This window comes from Meles meles, chromosome 18 (assembly GCF_922984935.1).
Source record: "Meles meles chromosome 18, mMelMel3.1 paternal haplotype, whole genome shotgun sequence".
In the NCBI taxonomy this organism is placed as follows: Eukaryota; Metazoa; Chordata; class Mammalia; order Carnivora; family Mustelidae; genus Meles; species Meles meles.
The window spans coordinates 34,707,735-34,728,690 of NC_060083.1; the positions used below are offsets into that span (position 1 = coordinate 34,707,735).

At 38.4% G+C, this 20,956-nt stretch overlaps 1 protein-coding gene across 5 annotated transcripts in view; it reads right to left on the bottom strand.

Annotated features, from left to right (window-relative positions):
- The window catches only part of STXBP4 (syntaxin binding protein 4), a 160,040-nt gene that overhangs the window by 135,354 nt on the left and 3,730 nt on the right, over window positions 1-20,956 (bottom strand). For 2 of the 5 annotated variants that reach the window (XM_045984425.1, XM_045984421.1), the window contains exons 2-4: window positions 11,187-11,263; window positions 10,614-10,735; window positions 6,422-6,554 (exon numbers count right to left, since the gene is read on the bottom strand). In XM_045984425.1, coding sequence (XP_045840381.1) covers window positions 6,422-6,554; window positions 10,614-10,660 — 180 coding nt within the window. In that variant the 5' untranslated portion in view covers window positions 10,661-10,735; window positions 11,187-11,263. The remainder of the gene's footprint in view (window positions 1-6,421; window positions 6,555-10,613; window positions 10,736-11,186; window positions 11,264-20,956) is intronic. The other 3 variants (XM_045984423.1, XM_045984422.1, XM_045984424.1) reach the window with 3 other exon arrangements.

Sequence of the window (20,956 nt, forward strand, 5' to 3'; positions counted from 1 at the left end):
GAAGAGAGGTACTTGGTATGGAGCCAGATGGTGGCAGTGGAATAGCAAACAAGGAGATTAGTAACTCTCAGAAACATGACCGAATGCCTAAGGGATCATTCATTCATAAATATTAACTGAGCAATTAGTATGTGCCTGGCATCATACTGGAGATGAAGGATATTATTATGAATAAAACTTTTGTACTTAGGAGACACACTGTCTTGTCGTTCAGACAAACTGGATAAAACCACCACAGATATGGGTGCATGTTTACAAACTGAGACAGGTGATACAAAGGAAAGGAACAGGATCTAGGAGCACATATAGGAAAAAAGATCTGGAATAAACTGGGGGCACAGGAGTGCCTGGGTGGCCCAGTCGTTTAAGCGTCTGTCTTCGGCTCAGGTCATGATTTCAGAGTCCTGGGATTGAACCCTGTGTCTGGCTCCCTGCTCAGTGCAGGTCTGCTTCTCCCTTTCCTGCCTCTCCCTGCCTGCTTGTCCTCTTTCTCTCAAATAAATAAATGATATCTTAAAAAAAAAAAAAGATAAAACAAACTGAAGGGCACAGAGAACACATTCCTTAGGAATTAGTCTTTGAATAGCTATTTGGAAGTCATGGTAGTGGTGCCATGGGTGTGTTCTCAGTCAGAGGGAATTGCAAATGAAACAGAGCTTTCGGGAACTGAAAGAATACCATTCTGGAAGCATAAAGATGGAGAGTCAGAGAAATACGGGGCAGAAGTCACATTATACAGAGTCCTGCAGACAACTGAGTATTAGTATGGTAGGCTACTGGTGGGGAGGGGGATAGGTGTGGTGCATGAGGGCAGGCAAAGCTATTGTGGGGTCTGATAAACTATGTGATGATGGTGGAGGTCCAGAAGACTGATGGGTTTAAGAGATATTTAGAGAGTAGAAAAAGGCAACAGCACATGCTAATCAACTGGGTATGGGTATTAAGGGAGAGGAAATAGTTAGGCTGCTTTCAGGTTTTCTGACTTTATGCACCTGGAAGGTATCACACACCAAGACTGGGAACAGAGGAAAAAGCTCTGTTTGGAAAAAGATAGGCAGATGAGGATGTGGTGTGACTTATGAGTCTTGCCTCAGGTACAGTGAGTTTGAGATGTCTTAAGGAGATCCAAATGCAAATGCTGACCAAGCAATTGGATATGTGGGAATAAAGCTTAAAGGAGTGTCTCAGCCCGAGAAAGGTTTGAGATCGAACACTGAGGACTTCAGACTAGTAAGAGACTGGCTGGTGGGGTGAAAGTTTTCATAGTTCCTTAACTCAGTACCTAGCATATTTGTTCTCATCCTATAGGCTTCCTCTAACACTAAGCGCTGGAAGAATCTTTCCTTTGATTTCAACTGGAAAAAACATGTCAAGATGCCCCAAGTTTTAACTCTGAATATGTTTTTCAAAGAAACACGGTGTTTTGGTCACTGAACCAGTATTGTTTTTTGTTTTCTTTTATTTCTGCCATTGGGAAACATTCACATATGTTTATCCTTCTGAGTTCCAACAGCCCCCTTAACATGTGAAGTTTGGGAATATAAATGTTATATAATCCATCTATAAGCTTGGGGACTGCATATATTGTTAGCTCTGAAACAGTATCATATTAAAATAAAATTAAAGCAAGCAAAAGCAGTCACATGCATTTAAAAATATAAATATAAAAGTATATAATATAAAAATATAAAAAAGTATAAAATAAAAAGTATAGTATAAAGTATAAAATATAAAAATATATAAGTTGCTCAGTTTTACAACTTAATAAGGATAATCTCAAGAGCCTGTGTTTCCTATTGTATGAATACATCTACTACTGCAGAAATATTGTGCAGATTAGATTATTATTAACATGCCTAACAGTATTTAAAAGTATATATAATAGTAAATACTATTATTTACTATTATAGTAACAGTAAATGCTACTATTATTAATAAGAACATTTAAAAATAAGATTGCATCAGTTTGCATTTGCAGAATAATGTGCACGTAACTCTCCATCTTGAGGAAGTACACAAAAATAAGTGTAAGTCTCCTAGAACTTGTACAGGAATTCAGTGAAGTGTCAGGATATAAAATCAATGCACAGAAGTCAGTTGCATTTCTATACACCAACAACAAGACAGAAGAAATTAAGGAGTCAATCCCATTTGTAGTTGCACCTAAAACCATAACATACCTAGGAATAAACCGAACCAAAGAGGCAAAGAATCTGTACTCAGAAAACTATAAAGCTCTCATGAAAGAAACTGAGGAAGACACAAAGAAATGGAAAAATGTTCCATGATCATGGATTGGAAGAACAAATATTGTCAAAATGTCTATACTACCTAAAGCAATCTACATGTTTAATGCAATTCCTATCAAAATACCATCAAATTTTTCCAAAGAAATGGAACAAATAATCCTAAAATTTATATGGAATCAGAAAAGACCTCAAATAGCCAGAGGAATGTTGAAAAAGAAAGCCAAAGTTGGTGGCATCCCAATTCCAGACTTCAAGCTCTATTACAAAGCTGTCGTCATCAAGACAGTATGGTAAAGCACAAAAACAGACACATAGATCAGTGGAACAGAATAGAGAGCCCAGAAACAGACCCTCAACTCTATGGTCAACTATTCTTCAACAAAGCAGGAAAGAATGTCCAATGGAAAAAAGATAGTCTCTTCAACATGTTGGGAAAATTGGACAGCCACATGCAGAAAAATGAAACTGGACCATTTCCTTACACCACACACGAAAACAGACTCAAAATGGATGAAGAACCTCAATGTGAAAAAGGAATCCATCAAAATCCTTGAGGAGAACACAGGCAGCAACCTCTTTGATCTCAGCCGCAGCAACTTCTTCCTAGGAACATCGCCAAAGGCAAAGGAAGCAAGGGCAAAAATGAACTACTGAGACTTCATCAAGATCAACAGCTTTTGCACAGCAAAGGAAACAGTTTACAAAACCAAGACAACTGACAGAATGGGAGAAGGTATTTGCAGACAACATATCGATAAAGGGCTAGTATCCAAAATCTATAAAGAACTTATCAAACTCAACACGCAAATAACAAATAATCCAATCAAGAAATGGGAAGAAGACATGAACAGACATTTCTGCAAAGAAGACATCCAGATGGCCAGATGACACATGAAAAAGTGCTCCACATCACTCAGCATCAGGGAAATACAAATCAAAACCACAGTGAGATACCACCTCACACCAGTCAGAATGGCTAAAATTAACAAGTCAGGAAATGACAGATGTTGGAGAGGATGCGGAGAAAGGGGAACCCTCCCATACTGTTGGTGGGAATGTAAGCTGGTGCAACCATTTTGGAAAACAGCATGGAGGTTCCTCAAAAAGTTGAAAATAGAGCTACCCTACAACCCAGCAATCGCACTACTGGGTATTTACCCTAAAGATACAAATGTAGTGGGGTACCCGGGTGGCTCAGTGGGTTAAAGTCTCTGCTTTCAGCTCAGGTCATGATCCCAGGGTCCTGGGATCGAGCCCCACATCAGGTTCTCTGCTCAGCAGAGAGCCTGCTTCCTCCTCTCTCTCTGCCTGCCTCTCTGCTTACTTGTGATCTCTGTCTGTCAAATAAATAAATAAAATCTTAAAAAAAAAAAAAAGATACAAATGTAGTGATCCAAAGGGGCACATGCACCCGAATGTTTACAGTAGCAATGTTTGCAATAGCCAAACTATGGAAAGAACCTAGATGTCCATCAACAGATGAATGGATAAAGAAGATGTGGTATATATATACAATGGAATACTATGCAGCCATCAAAAGAAATGAAATCTTGCCATTTGCGATGACGTGGATGGAACTAGAGGGTATTATGCTGAGTGAAAATAAGTCCATCAGAGAAAGACAATTATCATATGATCTCCTTAATATAAGGAAGTTGAGAGACAACGTGGGGAGCTTGGGGGATAGGAAAGGAATAAATGAAACAAAATGGGATCGGGAGGGAGACAAACCATAAGAGACTCTTAATCTCACAAAACAATCTGAGGTTTGCCGGGGGGAGGGAGAGGGTGGTGGGGTTATGGACATTGAGGAGGGTATGTGCTATGGTGAGTGCTGTGAAGTGTGTAAACCTGGCGATTCACAGACCTGTACCCCTGGGGCTAATGATACATTATATGTTAATAAAAAGTTTAAAAATTTTTAAAAAATAAGTTAAAAAAATAGAAAAATAAAATATGAATGAGACAGGAAAAAAAATAAGTGTAAGCATCGCAAGCCTATTATGTTACTGTCTCCACCTTTCTCTGTTTTAGCTGTTTTCTTCCTTTGAACTTGACCAGATACTGTCAAGGAACATTAATAACTCTGTGCTGCTCTCTAGTGGTAAACACAGAATATAGTTTGTAAGTGATTGCTTTTTGAGACCTTATAAACAGTGAAATTCTAAGAAAAACCAAGAGAAAGTATTTAAGTGTAATTTTCAGTCTGTTACCACTGATAACAGATCAAGAGTCACTCAGCACCCTGCTATCAATTTATTATTTTAACTACAAATATTTTTCGTGGGAATAAAAAGCACACACTGACGCTTATCATAACAGCAAATTTTTATCACTTGTTAAATACCATGATCTGTTTTTGCATTATATGAAGTGTGGTTTAGGAACTATCTTGGCTATAGTGAACATACACACACACATACACACACACACACACACACACACACACACATCCCTCAACTAAAGTAGTCCTAAATATCTCAATTCTTACGAGACTAGTTTTTTGTCATTTTTTGTTTGATTTTGTTCAAATTTAGTATTTAAGTATCCTTTTATTTGGTTAATAATTTAAACTCAATAGCTAAAGTTTATATTATAATATCCTAAATTTATTGTATAATACAACATGGTAAGTGTATCCTATTATCTCAACAAACTTGAAACAATTGAAATCATTTCTATTATTTTGCAAACCAACGGTGAAGTTAATTTTTTTCCTAACAAGGAAAAAAAAGTGCAGCTGACTAGATAAAATACTTGCTAAACAAGTGTCTGGGATGAGGGTGGGGTAAGTGCAAGACTATATATCAAAGCAAAACAAATAAGAGAAAAACAACAATATGAACAAACTTAAAAGGATCCTTTCTCATGCTATATACCTCGACATTAATACAGTATTTTATTAAATTCTTTATATCCTATTTCTCTCCAGAAAGGACTGGAGGCAATTTTCAACAATAGACATATAGAATCATATTTAGTAAAACAGAAATGGCAAATGAAATTCAAGAGAAATGAAAATGCAAACATAGTTAACTAGTTTCTTTCTTTCTTTCTTTTTTTTTTTTAAGATTTTATTTATTTATTTGACAGAGATCACAAGTAGGCAGAGAGGCAGGCAGAGAGACAGAGGGGGAAGCAGGTTCCTTGCTGAGCAGGGAGTCCGATGAGGGGCTTGATCCCAAGACCCTTGGATCATGACCTGAACCGAAGGCAGAGGCTTGAACCCACTGAGCCACCCAGGCGCCCCTATTAGTTTCTTAACTAAGTTGCTGATATTGTGCTTCAAATTTGGAGCTGAGCTTCCTAGCAACCAGAGCAAAAAAGAAATCACGATTTACATATTTTTACAGCAAAGAGGAGAGTAAGGCTTTTTAATCCCCCCGCCCCGCCGAAAAAAAAGTATGTTCTGGTCTTAATTCTAAATCTAATTTATCATGTGGGCAACTAATAAGTGATATAATTAACAAACTCAACAAGAATTATTGCAAATTCAGAAATGAGTAGATTTTTATATGCTGAGTTTGCTTGTTTGTTTTGCACTTAGGAAAGGCTAAATGAATATAGCTCAAGTTTAAATGATCTGACTTAATCCAAACTCTCAGACCAGTGGAGAGAGAGAACATGTCTTCAAAAACAATTTCTCTCAACCAGACTTTGGTAAGAGTTAAACAGCCCATAATTAAAAATATGTAACCTTGGGGCACATCAGTGGCTCAGTCAGTTGAACATGACTCTTGGTTTCAGCCTAGCTCGTGATCTCAGGGTCCTGAAATGGAGCCCAGGGCTGGGTTCTGTGCTCAGTGCAGCACCAGCTTGTCCCTCTCCCTCTGTGCCTCTCCCTGCTCTTTCTCAAATGAAATAAAATAAAATAAAATAAATAAATAAGTAAATAAATTCCCTTTAAAAAATATATATATACATATATATATATCCTTTAGTTAAAAGAGTCTGAAATCTATTAATTTCCTATTTATTTCCTATTCATTCATTAGGTTAAAGCTCTTTGAAGGTAAAGGCCTATTTTCCAGTTCTTGTAGGATCTTTCACTGAGAATTGGTCACAGTGGCATTCAGTTAATACTAAAAATTCACTGATGTAGTAGGAAAACAAACGTCACCGCTGGTGGTCTGGGTTTTTTTTGTGAAGTGTTATTTTACTTTCATTTTTACCTTATAACAGTCTCCTCCAGGAATGATTTCCTGAATATATACCAAGGGACCTTCATTCCGGTTAATTCCTCCTAGGATCTTCAGACCAAGGCCTGTTTCCTTGGTAACTGTAATCATCTGAAAGGCAGGATCCCTAAGATAAAGTAAATTAGCATTCAAAGGTTAGCCTAGAGATCTGTGCCTACTTTCTCTTTAAACTACGTGCTAAATCACATTCTTAGAACTAGATAACCCGAAATACTCAGTCTATACTAGCAATAACATTTAGAAAAGTATGGTGATAGAAAAGTAATCAAATGCATTGTTACCTCTATTATTTATTTATTTTTCTATAAAAACAATCAAACCATAGAAGAAATCACAGCAATAATGCTTATTTCTTTGGAGCAGGACAAAGAAAAATACCTTCAACATAGGATTTAAATAAATATAAAGATGTATTGAAGGTAACTGAAGAGATGTGTTTTTAGTTGACTTTTAGACTACACTAAGGGATTCCAAAATTAAAGATTTTAGTGAGTTAGGTAAGTGACGTTTTAAAAGACATGTCTGTGGCCACTTACAGCAAAATAAATCTGACCTCCACTTGAATCTCAAAGAGAAAAGTTTATCTTTTTAATTTTGGAAGAGTGTTTTCTGATAGAAAGCATGTGTTCCACCCATAATTTCCATCAAACGTAAGAGCAATGCCATTCAATGCCATTAGAAAAGAAGGAACTGTCAAAATAATTCTGCAAAAGGTATACCCCCAAGTCGTGCTTCTGAACACTCCAGTAAGAGAGGAGGACTTGTGCCAGTTTGAGAGAGCTTAAACAGAGTTTGAAATGAGGCTTAGGGCTGCCTGCTTTCCTCTGACGTACTGGGTACTGTGTTAAGAATATACACACATTATGCCATCCAACTTAGTATTTACACAACTCCTAAGATTACTACCCTCGTTATTCTAAAAACACCAAAATCAAGGAAGGTTAACTTGGTGGTCTAAGGTTATGAAGCTGGAGAACAGCAATGGAAACCCAGTTTGTCTTACTCCAGAGGCAAAATGTGGTGTTAAGATCCCCTTGGTTGCTGTATTAAAGTCATTATTGAATTATAGGACTTTCAGCTATCTTCAAACACATCAAAAAACTGAAACTGCTATTAAAAAAGAGTTGCCTCATATCTTACATATGATTATAGCTTTCAGAAAAGACTTTCTTAGCTTCTGCCATAGAAATTCTAACTATATCTTTAAGAAAGTGTGTATTTAAAAGTTAAATCATAAAAAAATAGAATGAAAGAAATTAAAATATATTTTAAAAAACCCAAACCCTTACAAACCTCCTTGCTTTTGAATATTTTGCTCTCTCTGCAGGACAGCCTCCCAGGTTGCATTATACTGAATCAGGCTCTAATGTTGGATGGCCTATCTGGTTACTAGGGCAACAGTCAATTAGCTAGGAAAAGAGGCAGTTGGGACTGGGTCCACAATGTTTCACTGTTACAGATTTCAGAAGCTCAGCCCACTCTTGATGGAATATTAAATTGTACAGGCGTAACGGAGTGAAACCTAGAAATGAGAGAGTGGAACGGGAAGGGGAATTAAGGTACCTTATTCAGTGCCTCCCATAACCTCTTAAACCCTCTAAGTGCGGGTTTTCTTCATGGGGGACAGCATATAATCTCCACCATATACTATTGTTTCAGTAAAGGATCCCTCCTTTTCTAATACCAACAGAGTATCTGTATTTCATACAACATTTACTTGCTAGGACCTTATTTTAAAACTCCCTTATGTTAAGAATTTCTATTATTTACTTTTTTTGGCTATTAAAAATAGTTCTGCTGCTCAACGTTAATCACAGGGAACTGCAAGTTAAAACTAGGCAGAGATAATGCTATTCACCTATTGGATCAACATAAATTTAAAACTGAAAATGTACTCCGATGGTAAGGATACAGGAAAGAGTACTCTTGTACACTGGTGATGGGAATGCAAAGTGGCATAACTCCTAACGAGAGAATTTGGTAATCTCTAAATTTACCTTCTGACCCAGAAATTCCATTTCTAGGAATTCTTCCCAAAAGATACCCTGGCATAAAATACAAAATAACTTGTCACAACAGGGTTATTTATTTTGACATAATTTGTAATCTCCAAAACTTGCGAACAATGGATGTCCATCGGTAAGGTATTGGCTGAGGGCACCTGGGTGGCTCATTCGGTTAAGTGTCTGCCTTCGGCTCAGGTCATGATCTCACGATCCTGGGATCAAGCCCCTCATCGGGCTCCCTGCTCAGTGGGGAGTCTGTTTCTCCCTCTCCCTCTGCCACTCCCCCTGCTTATACTCTGTTACTCTCTGTCAAAGAAATAAATAAAATCTTAAAAAACAAAATAAAAAAAAAATAAGGTACTGGCTGAATAAATTATGGTACATTCACAGGATAGAACCTACACGGTTATAAAAAGGTACAATGAAGACATTTACAGACTGATAGGATCAACAGGATATAATTTTTTTTTTTAAAGATTTTTATTTATTTATTTGACAGAGAGAGATCACAAGTAGACAGCAAGGCAGGCAGAGAGAGAGAGGGAAGCAGGCTCGCTGCTGAGCAGAGAACCCGATGCGGGACTCGATCCCAGGACCCTGAGATCATGACCTGAGCCGAAGGCAGCAGCTTAACCCACTGAGCCACCCAGGCGCCCTCAACAGGATATAATTTAAGTTAAAAAAAAAAAAAAGGCAAGATCAAAAAGTATATTCCTATACACCTTTTTGTTAAGAATACGCTGGCATGGGGCACCTGGGTGGCTCAATGGGTTAAGCCTCTGCCTTTGGCTCAGGTCATGATCTCAGGGTCCTGGGATCAAGCCCCACATTGGGTTCTCTGCTCATCGGGAAGACTGCTTCTCCCTCTCCCCCTTCTGCCTGCCTTTCTGCCTGCTTGTGATCTCTCTGTCAAATGAATAAATAAAATCTTAAAAATAAAAGAATATGCTGGCAAGTGGAACCTAACAGGCGAAGCCAAAATATCTGGGGCCATCTTGCCTCAGTCATAGGATTCTTTCCCATTGGCTTGATTTTGCCTTAAGTAGTTGGACAAAACTCTGTGTTGTCCCAGAAAGTCAAACTGTTCAGTACCAGGTCATAGAGCTCTGTGCATGGAGTTCTTTGCATACAACATAGATGGGTCTGGCCTGTGCCCCTTGGAAACTAGAGTTTTCCAGTGCTCTTAGGAGGAGGTATCAGAGAAAGACATCCTGAATTTAACTGGCTTGATACTCATCTCCAGGGAAGACCTGTGAGCCTGAGCTGAAAGACTGGTATGCATTTGTTTAGTGTTATACACACACATATAATAACATGCGTATATATTTATATGTATTTGCTTATACAAAAGAAGCACTGAAAAGGAACTAAGAATAAAAATGGTTATCTATAGGAAGAATGAAGTCACAGAGTGAATGAAGGCCAAGAATGACTTCTCTGAATATACCTTGTTATATGTGTGTTACATGTTTGCATGTCTGCATGCCCTTTGGAATGTGACTTTACTGTTCCTTCCATTAAAATGTGAAGTCTGTATCTCTACCCTTTGAATTTGGACTTGGCTATCTGATTTGCTTCAGTCAGTGGTACACAAGCAAATGTGAGGGAAACAGACATTTGAAAAACACCTGGGTGTGTTGCTTGGAACCATTCTGCCATCATGTGAAAGAGCCTGAGCTAGTCTCCTAGAGCATGAGATCAGGTTCAAAGAGACAGCAGTCTAGTCTTTCCAGATGAGGCGCCAACACACATGAATGGGGCCATCTTACACTTTGGGTACATACCAGAAGAACTGCTCAGCCAAACTCCAAATCATGAGAAAGAATAAATGCTTGTTGTTTTGAGGCATTTAGGGTGATTTGTTACTCAGCAAAAAGTAATCTCCCATTATTTTTATACTGGGATCATAAATTTTAGATATTTGAAAAAAATCAGATCAAAATTTTAAAAAAGCAATTTCTACAAAGAATTATAAAAAAGAATGCAGAATTTATCCCATACATTGATTTACATTAGAAGGTAATTATTGATCAACTTCCTTATTATGCTACCTTAGACCACAATTAACTATATAAAATTTTCAATCAGAAGCTCATTAACATTCCACATATTTCAAACTAGGACAGCTCAAAACAAAGTAAATTTAATTTAAAAATTACTTTTCAAGTAGATTGGATGATATCACAGCAGATGTATTTTTATTCATGATTTTACCACAGGAGCCTTGGATTTAACTGGGTAAATGAAGATCTTGATGAATAGTCTAGAAATTCTTCTTTTCCTAAGAATGCAGAAGTAGAAAATAAATGTTCACGTCTTAAGAGTAGTCAAAATCAATGTCAACTTTGCCTAAAACATCACATACAAGTATATACATGTGAGGTATATTTTATATATTCTGAAGTACGGTACTTCAGTCAATGCCGACAATATCTGAGAAATACAAAGACAGTTCGATAAACAGACAGATAGATAGAGCTATAGGACCCATCCACATGATTATCTGTATCTATATAAAATCTGCCTTTTCTGGCAGAGGTGAAGAACATAGCTAAGCTTCAGGTAACTATCACAGCTTCCACCGTTAATACACTTAAAAATTGCATAATAATTAAAGACTGTGACAAATATCTCTTGTAAGCATAAGGCCAGAAAGTTTATAGTCAGAATGTTTGTAAAATAAATATACAATACATCCTTGAAGGAAAAAAAAGAAATTCCTATCGTCTTACCAGCTATCTTGAGGGACTTCCTGCAGATCTTATATTACTTTGATGCATATTATGCCATAAGCTTCTTAAATACTTTCCTATGAAAAGAAAAAATACATATATATGATTTTAATGATGCATATAGCTCCACTTTGAATATTAAAGAGAATGGTATAGTTTCACTGAACTAAAAAAGTTGTATTTGAATAGACCTTTACCGTCTCTGCATAAAAAATATGAATAAAGTACAGAAACTTTAAAGATATTAAGAACATTTAGCACAACTCTCTTATTAAAGAAATGATAACTAGACTCAGAAATTGTGTGCTGTTCCCCACACAAATGAGAAACAGAGGAAAAGTCAGTGGTTGTTTTTCTTTTTTTTTTAATTTTTTTTTTTTATTTATTTGACAGAGAGAAATCACAACTAGGCAGAGAGGCAGGCAGAGAGAGAGGAGGAGGCAGGCTCCCTGCAGAGCAGAGAGCCGGACGTGGGGCTCGATCCCAGGACTCTGGGATCATGACCTGAGCCGAAGGCAGAGGCTTTAACCCACTGAGCCACCCAGGTGCCCCAGTGGTTGTTTTTCTAGCTAGCGCTCAGGTTTCAGAGCCTAGAGCATGGACCTTGACATTAGACACACCTGGACTCCAATTTGAGCTTCTAGGCTTCTCCAAGCTGTAGTTTCTTTATAGGTACAGTAACTACCTTGACTGTAGTGATGGTTTTACAAATGCATAAACATGTCAAAACTTACCAGATTTTCTAATGATAAATATGTGCTGTTTGTTAGAAATCAGTTATATCTTGGGGCACCAGGGTGGCTCAGTTGGATGAGCGTCCAACTTTTGATTTCGGCTCAGATCATGATCTCAGCGTTGTGAGATCAAGCCCTGCATGGAGCTCCATGCTGAGCATGGAAGCTGCTTAAGAGTCTTTCCTTCTGGGGCGCCTGGGTGGCTCAGTGGGTTAAGCCTCTGCCTTCGGCTCAGGTCGTGATCTCAGGGTCCTGGGATCAAGCCCCGCATCAGGCTCTTTGCTCAGCAGGGAGCCTGCTTCCTCCTCTCTCTCTGCCTGCCTCTCTGCCTACTTGTGATCTCTCTCAGTCTGTCAAATAAATAAATAAAGTCTTTAAAAAAAAAAAAAAGAGTCTTTCCTTCTACTCCTCCCCACCTCCCTTGCAGGTGCACATGCTCTCTCTCTAAAAAAAAAAAAGGAAATAATAATAATAATAAAATAAACAAAAATAAATCACATCTTAACAAAGCTAAATTTTTTTTGAAGTGTGATTTTCATTTAAAGTTGGCAGAATTGGGGGGGGGGGGGCGGTGCCTGGGTGGCTCAGTGGGCTAAAGCCTCTGCCTTCAGCTTGGGTCATGATCCCGGGGTCCTGGGACCGAGCCCTGCATCGGGATCTCTGCTCAGCAGGGAGCCTGCTTCCTCATCTCTCTCTGCCTGCCTCTCTGCCTACTTGTGATCTCTGTCTGTCAAATAAATAAAAAAAATAAAATAAAATCTTTAAAGTTGCCAGAATGGAAAGGGGCTGGGGGGATGGACAAAATAGGTGAAGGGGAGTGGAGGTACAGGCTCCCAGTTATAGAATAAGTCATAAAGAGCCCACTTTATAAGTATAAACTCCTAATATTCATGAATAAATGGGAGAAGAACCATCATGTAAAATGTTTGACAAATTTCTGGAAGACAGAAAAAGGATGGTGAGATGATAACTCATAAAGGAGGACCACAGAAGCTGAAAGCTAGGGGCAAGGCCTCCTAAACACTTTTTTTCTTTCCTTTTTTTAGAAAAAGAATGTGCATGACAGCGGGGCAGGGGGTGGATTGGGGAGGAGACAGAGAAGGAGAGAGACGATCTTAAGTAGGTTCCATGCCCAGCATGTAGCCTGCTGTGGGGCTCCATCTCACAACACTGAGATCATGACCTGAGCCAAAATTAAACATCAGACACTTAACCAACTGAGCCACTCAGGTGCCCCGACTTCTTAAACATCTGTGAGCTGGAGCACAGAGAGAGAAAATGGGAATATGTGTACGGTATACTGGGGTGAACAGAGGTGGCATGCCATACCTCTAAGTTACTGCAGGGAAATCAAGAACTCACCACACCAGTAACTGATTCAAAGCAAAATTCTGCCTCAAAAACAGCTGGAGGGAGATGCAGGAAGAACCTGTCTTGCAGAATTCCAGAGAGGCCAAGGACTAAGAAACCCAAAGTTCTAGGGATAGCAAAACTAAGGCACAGAACTACAATCAAGGCAATCATCCCAGCTCTTCTCTAAATATTAAATGTGAAGAAATCACAGATTCTGCTGTAAATCATTTGAATGGTCCTTTTGGGAACCCAACATAGTGTTGTTCCACTGGCCTGAATGTTAAAATCCTGCCTCAACTTTCACAGTCTCTGTAGCAAGCAACGGGAACAGGGGAAGCATGCAGATGAAAAGCAGCAGAGAAATGAAGCCAAAGTGAGTAAGATCCCCATCTAGTGGTAATTTTTCCTAACTGGACATAGTTAGGAAAATCAGCCTACTAGTACTGTTAATATTCTCTCATCCTATATTTTCAGAGAATGTTTTCCCACATCAATCAGTGGGAAACCTGATATTTCAAGTGATGAAACCTAACCTGGGTCTAATGGATATATCGTGGCTAAACTGTACAACAGATTTCAAATAAGGTCAAACTTCACAAGGCATTTTAAAATATTACAATGAAATTTAAGTGTTTAAATTACTTCATTCACTTAACATGCCTGACAGTGTCCTGAGTGCTGGAGGTGAGATTAAAAAGCAAAGTCTGTTCCCAGAGAATAGTCAAGTAAACAGACATCAGGAAGGTGCTAAGTGCTCTGACAGTGGTGTACGCAGGAGGGCTGGGAAAGGACTGACGAAGGCCACTCACCCAGAATGGAATCGTCATTAAGCACCAGTGTGGCCAGGAACCATGTTAGAAGATTTTACCCTCCCTCAAAGGAGCCCCACAAGGCAGGTATTATTACGTATTTATATTTATATAAGTGAAAGGTATTTTCATAAATAAAAACCTCGTCATGGAGAAGCTATGTGACTTGTCCATGATCATAAGGCTAAAAGTTTTTTTCTTTTTTCTTTTTTGAAGATTTTTATTTATTTATTTGGCAGACAGCACAAGTAGGCAGAGCAGCAGGTTGAGAGAGAGGGAGAAACAGGCTCTCCACTGAATAGGGAGCCCAATGCAGGCCTCCCTGACTGAGCCACCCAGGCACAATTTTAAATTTTAAACAATTTTTAAAGTGGAATGTGAATCCAGTTCTCTCAAGATCCAAACCCAAACTTTTTCCACTACAGCATGCTGAGAAACTGATTTATGTGGGAAAACATTCTCTGAAAATATAGGATGAGAGAGTATTAACAGTACTAGTAGGCTGTCTATATGGAGATGATACTATTGATTAAACTAACAGAAATTTAGCACCTGGGTGGCTCGGTGGGTTAAAGCCTCTGCCTTCAGCTCAGGTCATGATCCCAGGGTTCTGGGATTGAGCCCTGCATCGGGCTCTCGGCTCAGCAGGGAGCCTGCTTCCTTTCCTCTCTCTCTCTGCCTGCCTTTCTGCCTACTTGTGATCTCTGTCTACCAAATAAATTAAAAAATCTTAAAAAAAAAACAAAAACTATCTAACAGAAATAGGTTTAATTTTAGCCATCCAAACAGCAGGCGTTTTTTTTTTTTTTAATAAGCCAAGTATTCACTGTCGTATCTTTAAACCTTAAATATCATAAAATGCCTTTCCTTTCCCTCTCTTTTATGTATTCCCTATTCCTTCCTTTAGAGACGCTAGCAAGCCCCTCACCCAAAAGGGGTTCTATGTTACAAACACACATACAGACACACACACACACACACACACACACACCAAACTTCACATTATTAATGAATGATACAGAAGGAAAACATTCTATTCTTTTACAAAAAATATGCCCATTCAAGGAAAATATACTGTTTTTCTAGTTTAGTGACTTACGTCATAAGAGGGAAAATGTGAGGTCAGCAAAAACAGAGAAAGTGGAACACTGGAGGAAAAAATTCTTGTTTCATACAATAAATCTATTCCAGAAAACTTAAATTAGAGCTTTACTTTGGTTAAAAGTTTTAATTCTATATCATTAGAAAGCTCATTAGATAAAAAAACCCGCCCATGATGCATATGTTTGAATAACACTTAATAATTTATATTCCCCAAGAGATGGCATACAATACTTTCTAAAACTGGTTCTTTTTACCAGACCAAAAATAGAGAAAATAAAAAGGAAAGGGATAAAAACATCTGGCAGAAAAGATGGTAAACATTGACTTGATGAAATTACAATATTGAATGAATAGTCATAATATTGATAGTGAAACAGTATGTCTTTTTAGTCTTTTAAAAATAGCTAATACATTCCAATGAGGCATATGTAACGGATGTATATATCCATCTTAACTATCTCCACACCATTTCCACACACTTAAGTACTCACTATTTTTGTTTTTTTGTGAATACTTTTAGTCCTTTATGCATAAACAAATATGAATACATATTGATTCCTTTGCTTTTGTTTCGACTAAGAAAGTAGGTTATAACCAGCACAAAGCATTTAGCTGTACATGTTGTGCACTGTACAACCCCTGAGGGAATGGGTCATATACATGATGTAAACAGGTCCTCTGTGTAATCTGCTTTTTTTTTAAATTAATGTACAACCTGGAATTATTTCTGTATTTTTGCATAGCATCCTAATCCTTTTTTTTTTTTTTTAAGAGGGAAATCTTAGGCAGGCTCCAGGCCCAGTGTGAAGTCTGATGTAGGGCTTGATCTCACAACCCCTGATCTCAAATCAGGAGTTGGACACTTAACTGACTGAGCCCAGACAACTCCTCCAATTCTTATTTTTCATAGTTGCATGCATTCCATTTTATGGATGGACCCTATTTATTTATTCCCTTATTGATAGATACTTAAATTGTTTCACATTTTTTGCTATTATAAACATGCTGTAATGAAACCCTATATATAGATCATATTGATTGTGTACAAATTTATCGGTATGACAAATTCACAAAAACAGATTATCAGCATTTACACACACTTGACATTTTGACAGAAATTGCCAAACTGCCCCCAATCATCAACTGCCCTAATTTACCATCCCTCCAATAGTGCCTGATACTCCCAATTCTCACCCACATGGTGTATTACATAACTATTGGATTTTTTTTTTTACAATCTTGTTGATAAAAGCGGGCTCTTAAGATCTTAGGTCTGATGAAGCTGAACATTTGTTTTTATGTTTGTTTGTTTTTTTTAAAGATTTTTAAATTTATTTCACAGAGAGAGAGAGATCACAAGTAGGCAGAGAGGCAGGCAGAGAGAGGAGGAAGCAGGCAGAGAGCCGGAGGCGGGGCTCGATCCCAGGACCCTGAGATGATGACCTGAGCTGAAGGCAGAGGCTTAACCCACTGAGCCACCCAGGCGCCCCTTGTTTTTATGTTTAAGAACCATTTAGTATCTCCTTTTATGTGAACTGTATTTTTATATCTTCTGCCAGTTTTTCTCTTCATGGTTAGCTTTTTTCTGTCTAGTTTCTAGGAGTTCTTATGTCCCAGGGAGACTATCTCCTTTGTCTTCACTAAGAATTGCAAATACATTTTCCTCCTTTATTCTTAGTTATGGATCTTTTGCTATTGTTGTTATAGCTTTTGTATGTATAAATCTTCTATGTATAAATCTTACATGATTTGGGGGTTTTAAATCAAATATAAGTCCTTATACACACCAAAGTTATAAAGAACTTTCATATTTTCTTCTACTGTTTTTATAATCTTTTAAAAATCTTTGATTCATTTGGAATCCATCCTAGAACACAGTATAAAGTACAGCTCCAACTCTTATTTTCTCCCAAGAACATCCCTCAGTTGCCTCAACATCATTAAACAATCCATCTTTTCTCACTGATTTGAGATTAGACCTTTATCAGATATCAAATCTCATAAATATTTGGCCCCACTTCTGTAGTTTTTATTCTGGCCCATTGGTTAGTCTATCTTAATAATGGAGGTTTTATCTGTTTTATATCTGGTAAATCCAACCCTCCCTCATTACTTCTTTTGTTAACCAAGTTTTCTTGACTATTTTTGGTTGTTTATTTCTGCACATTAACTTCAAAATCTCATCTTGTTTACAAAACAAAACAAAATAATGCCAATTGCTGAGGAATCATGCTAAGTTTACAAGTTAATTGAGAAAGTATTGGTATCTATCTTTATACGGCTGAGTCTTGATACCCAAGAACTGATATGTCCTTCATTTGCTCAAGTTTTCTTTTTGTGACTTTCTGTAGTTTTTCAAAGCTTTCTTCATAGGGTCTCACACTTTTCTCATTTAATTTCTAGGTATTTTAACCTTTTTGTTGTTTATTTAATGCCTTTAAAACATCTATTATTTACTTCACGGTATTTAACAAGCTGCATAGTTAAGGAGCTCTAATGCCATTTAGTTGTTTTTCTAAAGTGAAAATGAACTAGAAGGGAAGAAACAGAAGGTGTAGCCACAAAGAAGGACAGAAATGTGGACTTACTACTAAACCCAAACAGTCCCTGCATCATCATCATCATCATCATCACCACCACCATCACCACCCTGGGCATGGAGCCTGCTTAAGATTCTCTCTCTTCCTCTGCCCCTCTCCCACTGCCTCTTTCTCCCCCTCCCTTGGAGAATGGATGGAAGGAAGGAAGGGAGGGAGGGAGGAAATTAGTCCCTTCTGGTTCTTTCTCCTTTAATGTCATTTTCTTTATTTTATTTATTTGACAGAGAGAAATCACAACTAGGCAGAGAGGCAGGCAGAGAGAGAGGAGGAAGCAAGCTCCCTGTGGAGCAGAGAGCCCGATGCGGGGCTCGATCCCAGGACCCTGAGATCATGACCTGAGCCGAAGGCAGAGGCTTTAACCCACTGAGCCACCCAGGCGCCCCACATCATTTTCTTCTTTTATCTCCATTTGCTAAAGTATCAGCAAATTTTGCAAGGTGAAAGAGAAAATAACATAGATCTGGTATTTACCAGAGAAAACTGGCTATGTCCTTTAAATAATTTCTCATAACTATTCTTTTGTAAGCAAACTGACAAGAAGTAAAAATAAATAAAAGACACTTTTTCCCTGCTATAGTTTAGAAAGAAGTAAGTCTTAGAGAAAAGAACTCACAGTACAGTGTGTAATGTTAATTTCCTCCCTCATTAACCATTTCTAGAATTCTCTTTGCCAGTAGTTGTTTATATATACACAAGTGCATTGCATTAGGAAGAGCAGTAGTTTAGAAGTTAAGATATCCAGGTTTGAGTTCTATTTCTGCCGTCCACTAACCGAGGGACTCACTAAACGACTCTGCTCCCCAGTTTCTCTATATGTAGAATGGCAAGATCATTCATAAAGTAATCCTTAAAGGTTTTTCTTTGGTTCTATGAATCAAAAATTTGATTCCTGGCTTACTAAACTACAAGCTCCTCAATGTTTTTTCAGGGGAGGACTTTCTTTTTAAAATGTGCATGCACCTCTAGGACCAGTCTTATCCATGAATGGGATAGGGCAGCTGGCAGTCAGGTCATTTGGAAGGAATTGGAGGGGAGAAAAAAATAAAGGAGCTGGATAGTAAAATTTTACATTAAGGTAATTTCAAGAGAGGAGGAGGGAATGATGGTGCTGGTTACCTAATAAATAATCCATTTGGATTCTGGAACAGACAAGTTGGAAATGCTTACTATTTATAGATTAACTGGCATTACTATTAAAACAATTAAATAGGGGCACCTGGGTGGCTCAGTGGGTTAAAGCCTTTGCCTTCAGCTCGGGTCATGATCTCAGGATCCTGGGATCAAGCCCCGCATCGGGCTCTCTGCTTGGCAGGGAGCCTCCTTCCCCCTTTCTCTCTGTCTGCCTCTCTGCCCACTTGTGATCTCTCTCTCTCTCCGTCAAATAAATAAATAAAATCTTAAAAAAAACAAACAAACAGTTAAATAGTTCTTATAAAGTTAGACCTATAGAGTCAGCATTATACTTGAAGAGACAAAACAAAGTGTTTAGAAACTGTGGCAAACTGTCCTATACCTTATCACAGCAGAGATTCTTTGAGATAGTGTTAGTATGTAAATAATTCCACGGTTATATAATCAGGAACAGCTTCCTTCCTGGGCTAGACTTAATTGATCTTTGAAAAATTACATGAAAGTGGGGCACCTGGGTGGCTCAGTGGGTTGGGCCTCTGCCTTCAGCTTGGGTCATGGTCTCGGGGTCCTGGGATCGAGCCCCCTGTCGGGCTCTCTGCTCGGCAGGGAGCCTGCTTCCCCCTCTCTCTCTGCCTGCCTCTCTGCCTGCTGTGATCTCTCTCTCTGTGTCAAATAAATAAAAGCTTTAAAAAAAATTACATGAAAGTTTTAGAAAATCAAGATATAAAAGATAAATCAAAGGTTTATTTTACTATCTCCTTTATTTTGTACCCAAAGACAATATTCCTACTGCTAATGAACTTTTTTTCTTCCAAGAATCTAAGCAAAACACAGAACAAAACAAAACAAAAAAAACTAAGCAGTTCAGGAATGCTGCTCATTTGCCCTGGGGGTGGACACAGAGCAATGGCCCGTAACACCCACCAAACCTGCGGGAAACACTGGAAAACTGCTTGAAAGGAGGAGTCCTAATCTCAGGGGATCTTCAGCCAAGCAGGAGCTCACTGCTCTCAGAAGCTTCCCTACACTAGCAGAAGGTCTTCTGCTTGCTTTCACTGGTGCAGTCGTCCCCCAAACTCAGTACAACCATGTGCACTATGCTGAGTGCTTGTGATAATATGGTGTACCAGAGAAGGTCCCTGCTCTTATGGCATCTACATTCTAGTGTTGAGAGAAAAAATACTAAAAAAGGAAACAACAAAACAAACGATTTCAGATACACAAATGTGACTGGACAGAGAAGGGCTGATTTAGATTGGGTAGTGGTGTTCCAGCTGAGATCCAAATGATAGCTCAGCCAGGAGAAAAATCGAGGAACAAAGTGTTCCAGGCAGAGAAAAGGTCTCAAGGAAGCAAAATAGGTTTGGGGTGTTTACAGACAAAAAGAAGTGTGGCTGGAACATGGTGAATGTGGGGAGAGAGAAAGAGTAGATAAAATTCAGGAATCAGGCAGGGTCTAACTGATCTAGGGTCTTATGGGCCACGGTAAGGAGCCTGGATTTTGTTTGATGTTATTTCATATACCTTGACTATTCTCAGGACACCTGAGTTTGCCTTTTGCCTTATCTCTTATCTTTCACTTCCTGAGATTCAGCTCTCTGCTTTTGCATTTTCCCTAGTTTTCTGCTTTTGCCTTTAACTCTGCTTATCTCAGGAAGGCTGATTTGGCTTTATCCTGAATTATGTTAAAATGTCATTCCAGGGGCATCTGGGTGGCTCAGTGGGTTAAAGCCTCCGCCTTTGTCTCAGGGTCCAGGGATCCAGCCCTGCACTGGGCTCTCTGCTCAGCGGGGAGGCTACTTCCCCCCCATCTCTGTCTCTGACTGCCTCTCTGCCTACTTGTGATCTCTGTCTGTCAAATAAATAAAATCTTTTATAAAAAAATAAAATTTAAATTTAAAAAATGTCATTCCCTCTGTTTGGGGCAAAGGGCCCCCCTTTTTTTTTTTTTTAAAGATTTTATTTATTTATTTGACAGACAGAGATCACAAGTAGGCAGAGAGGCAGGCAGAGAGAGAGGAGGAAGCAGGCTCCCTGCT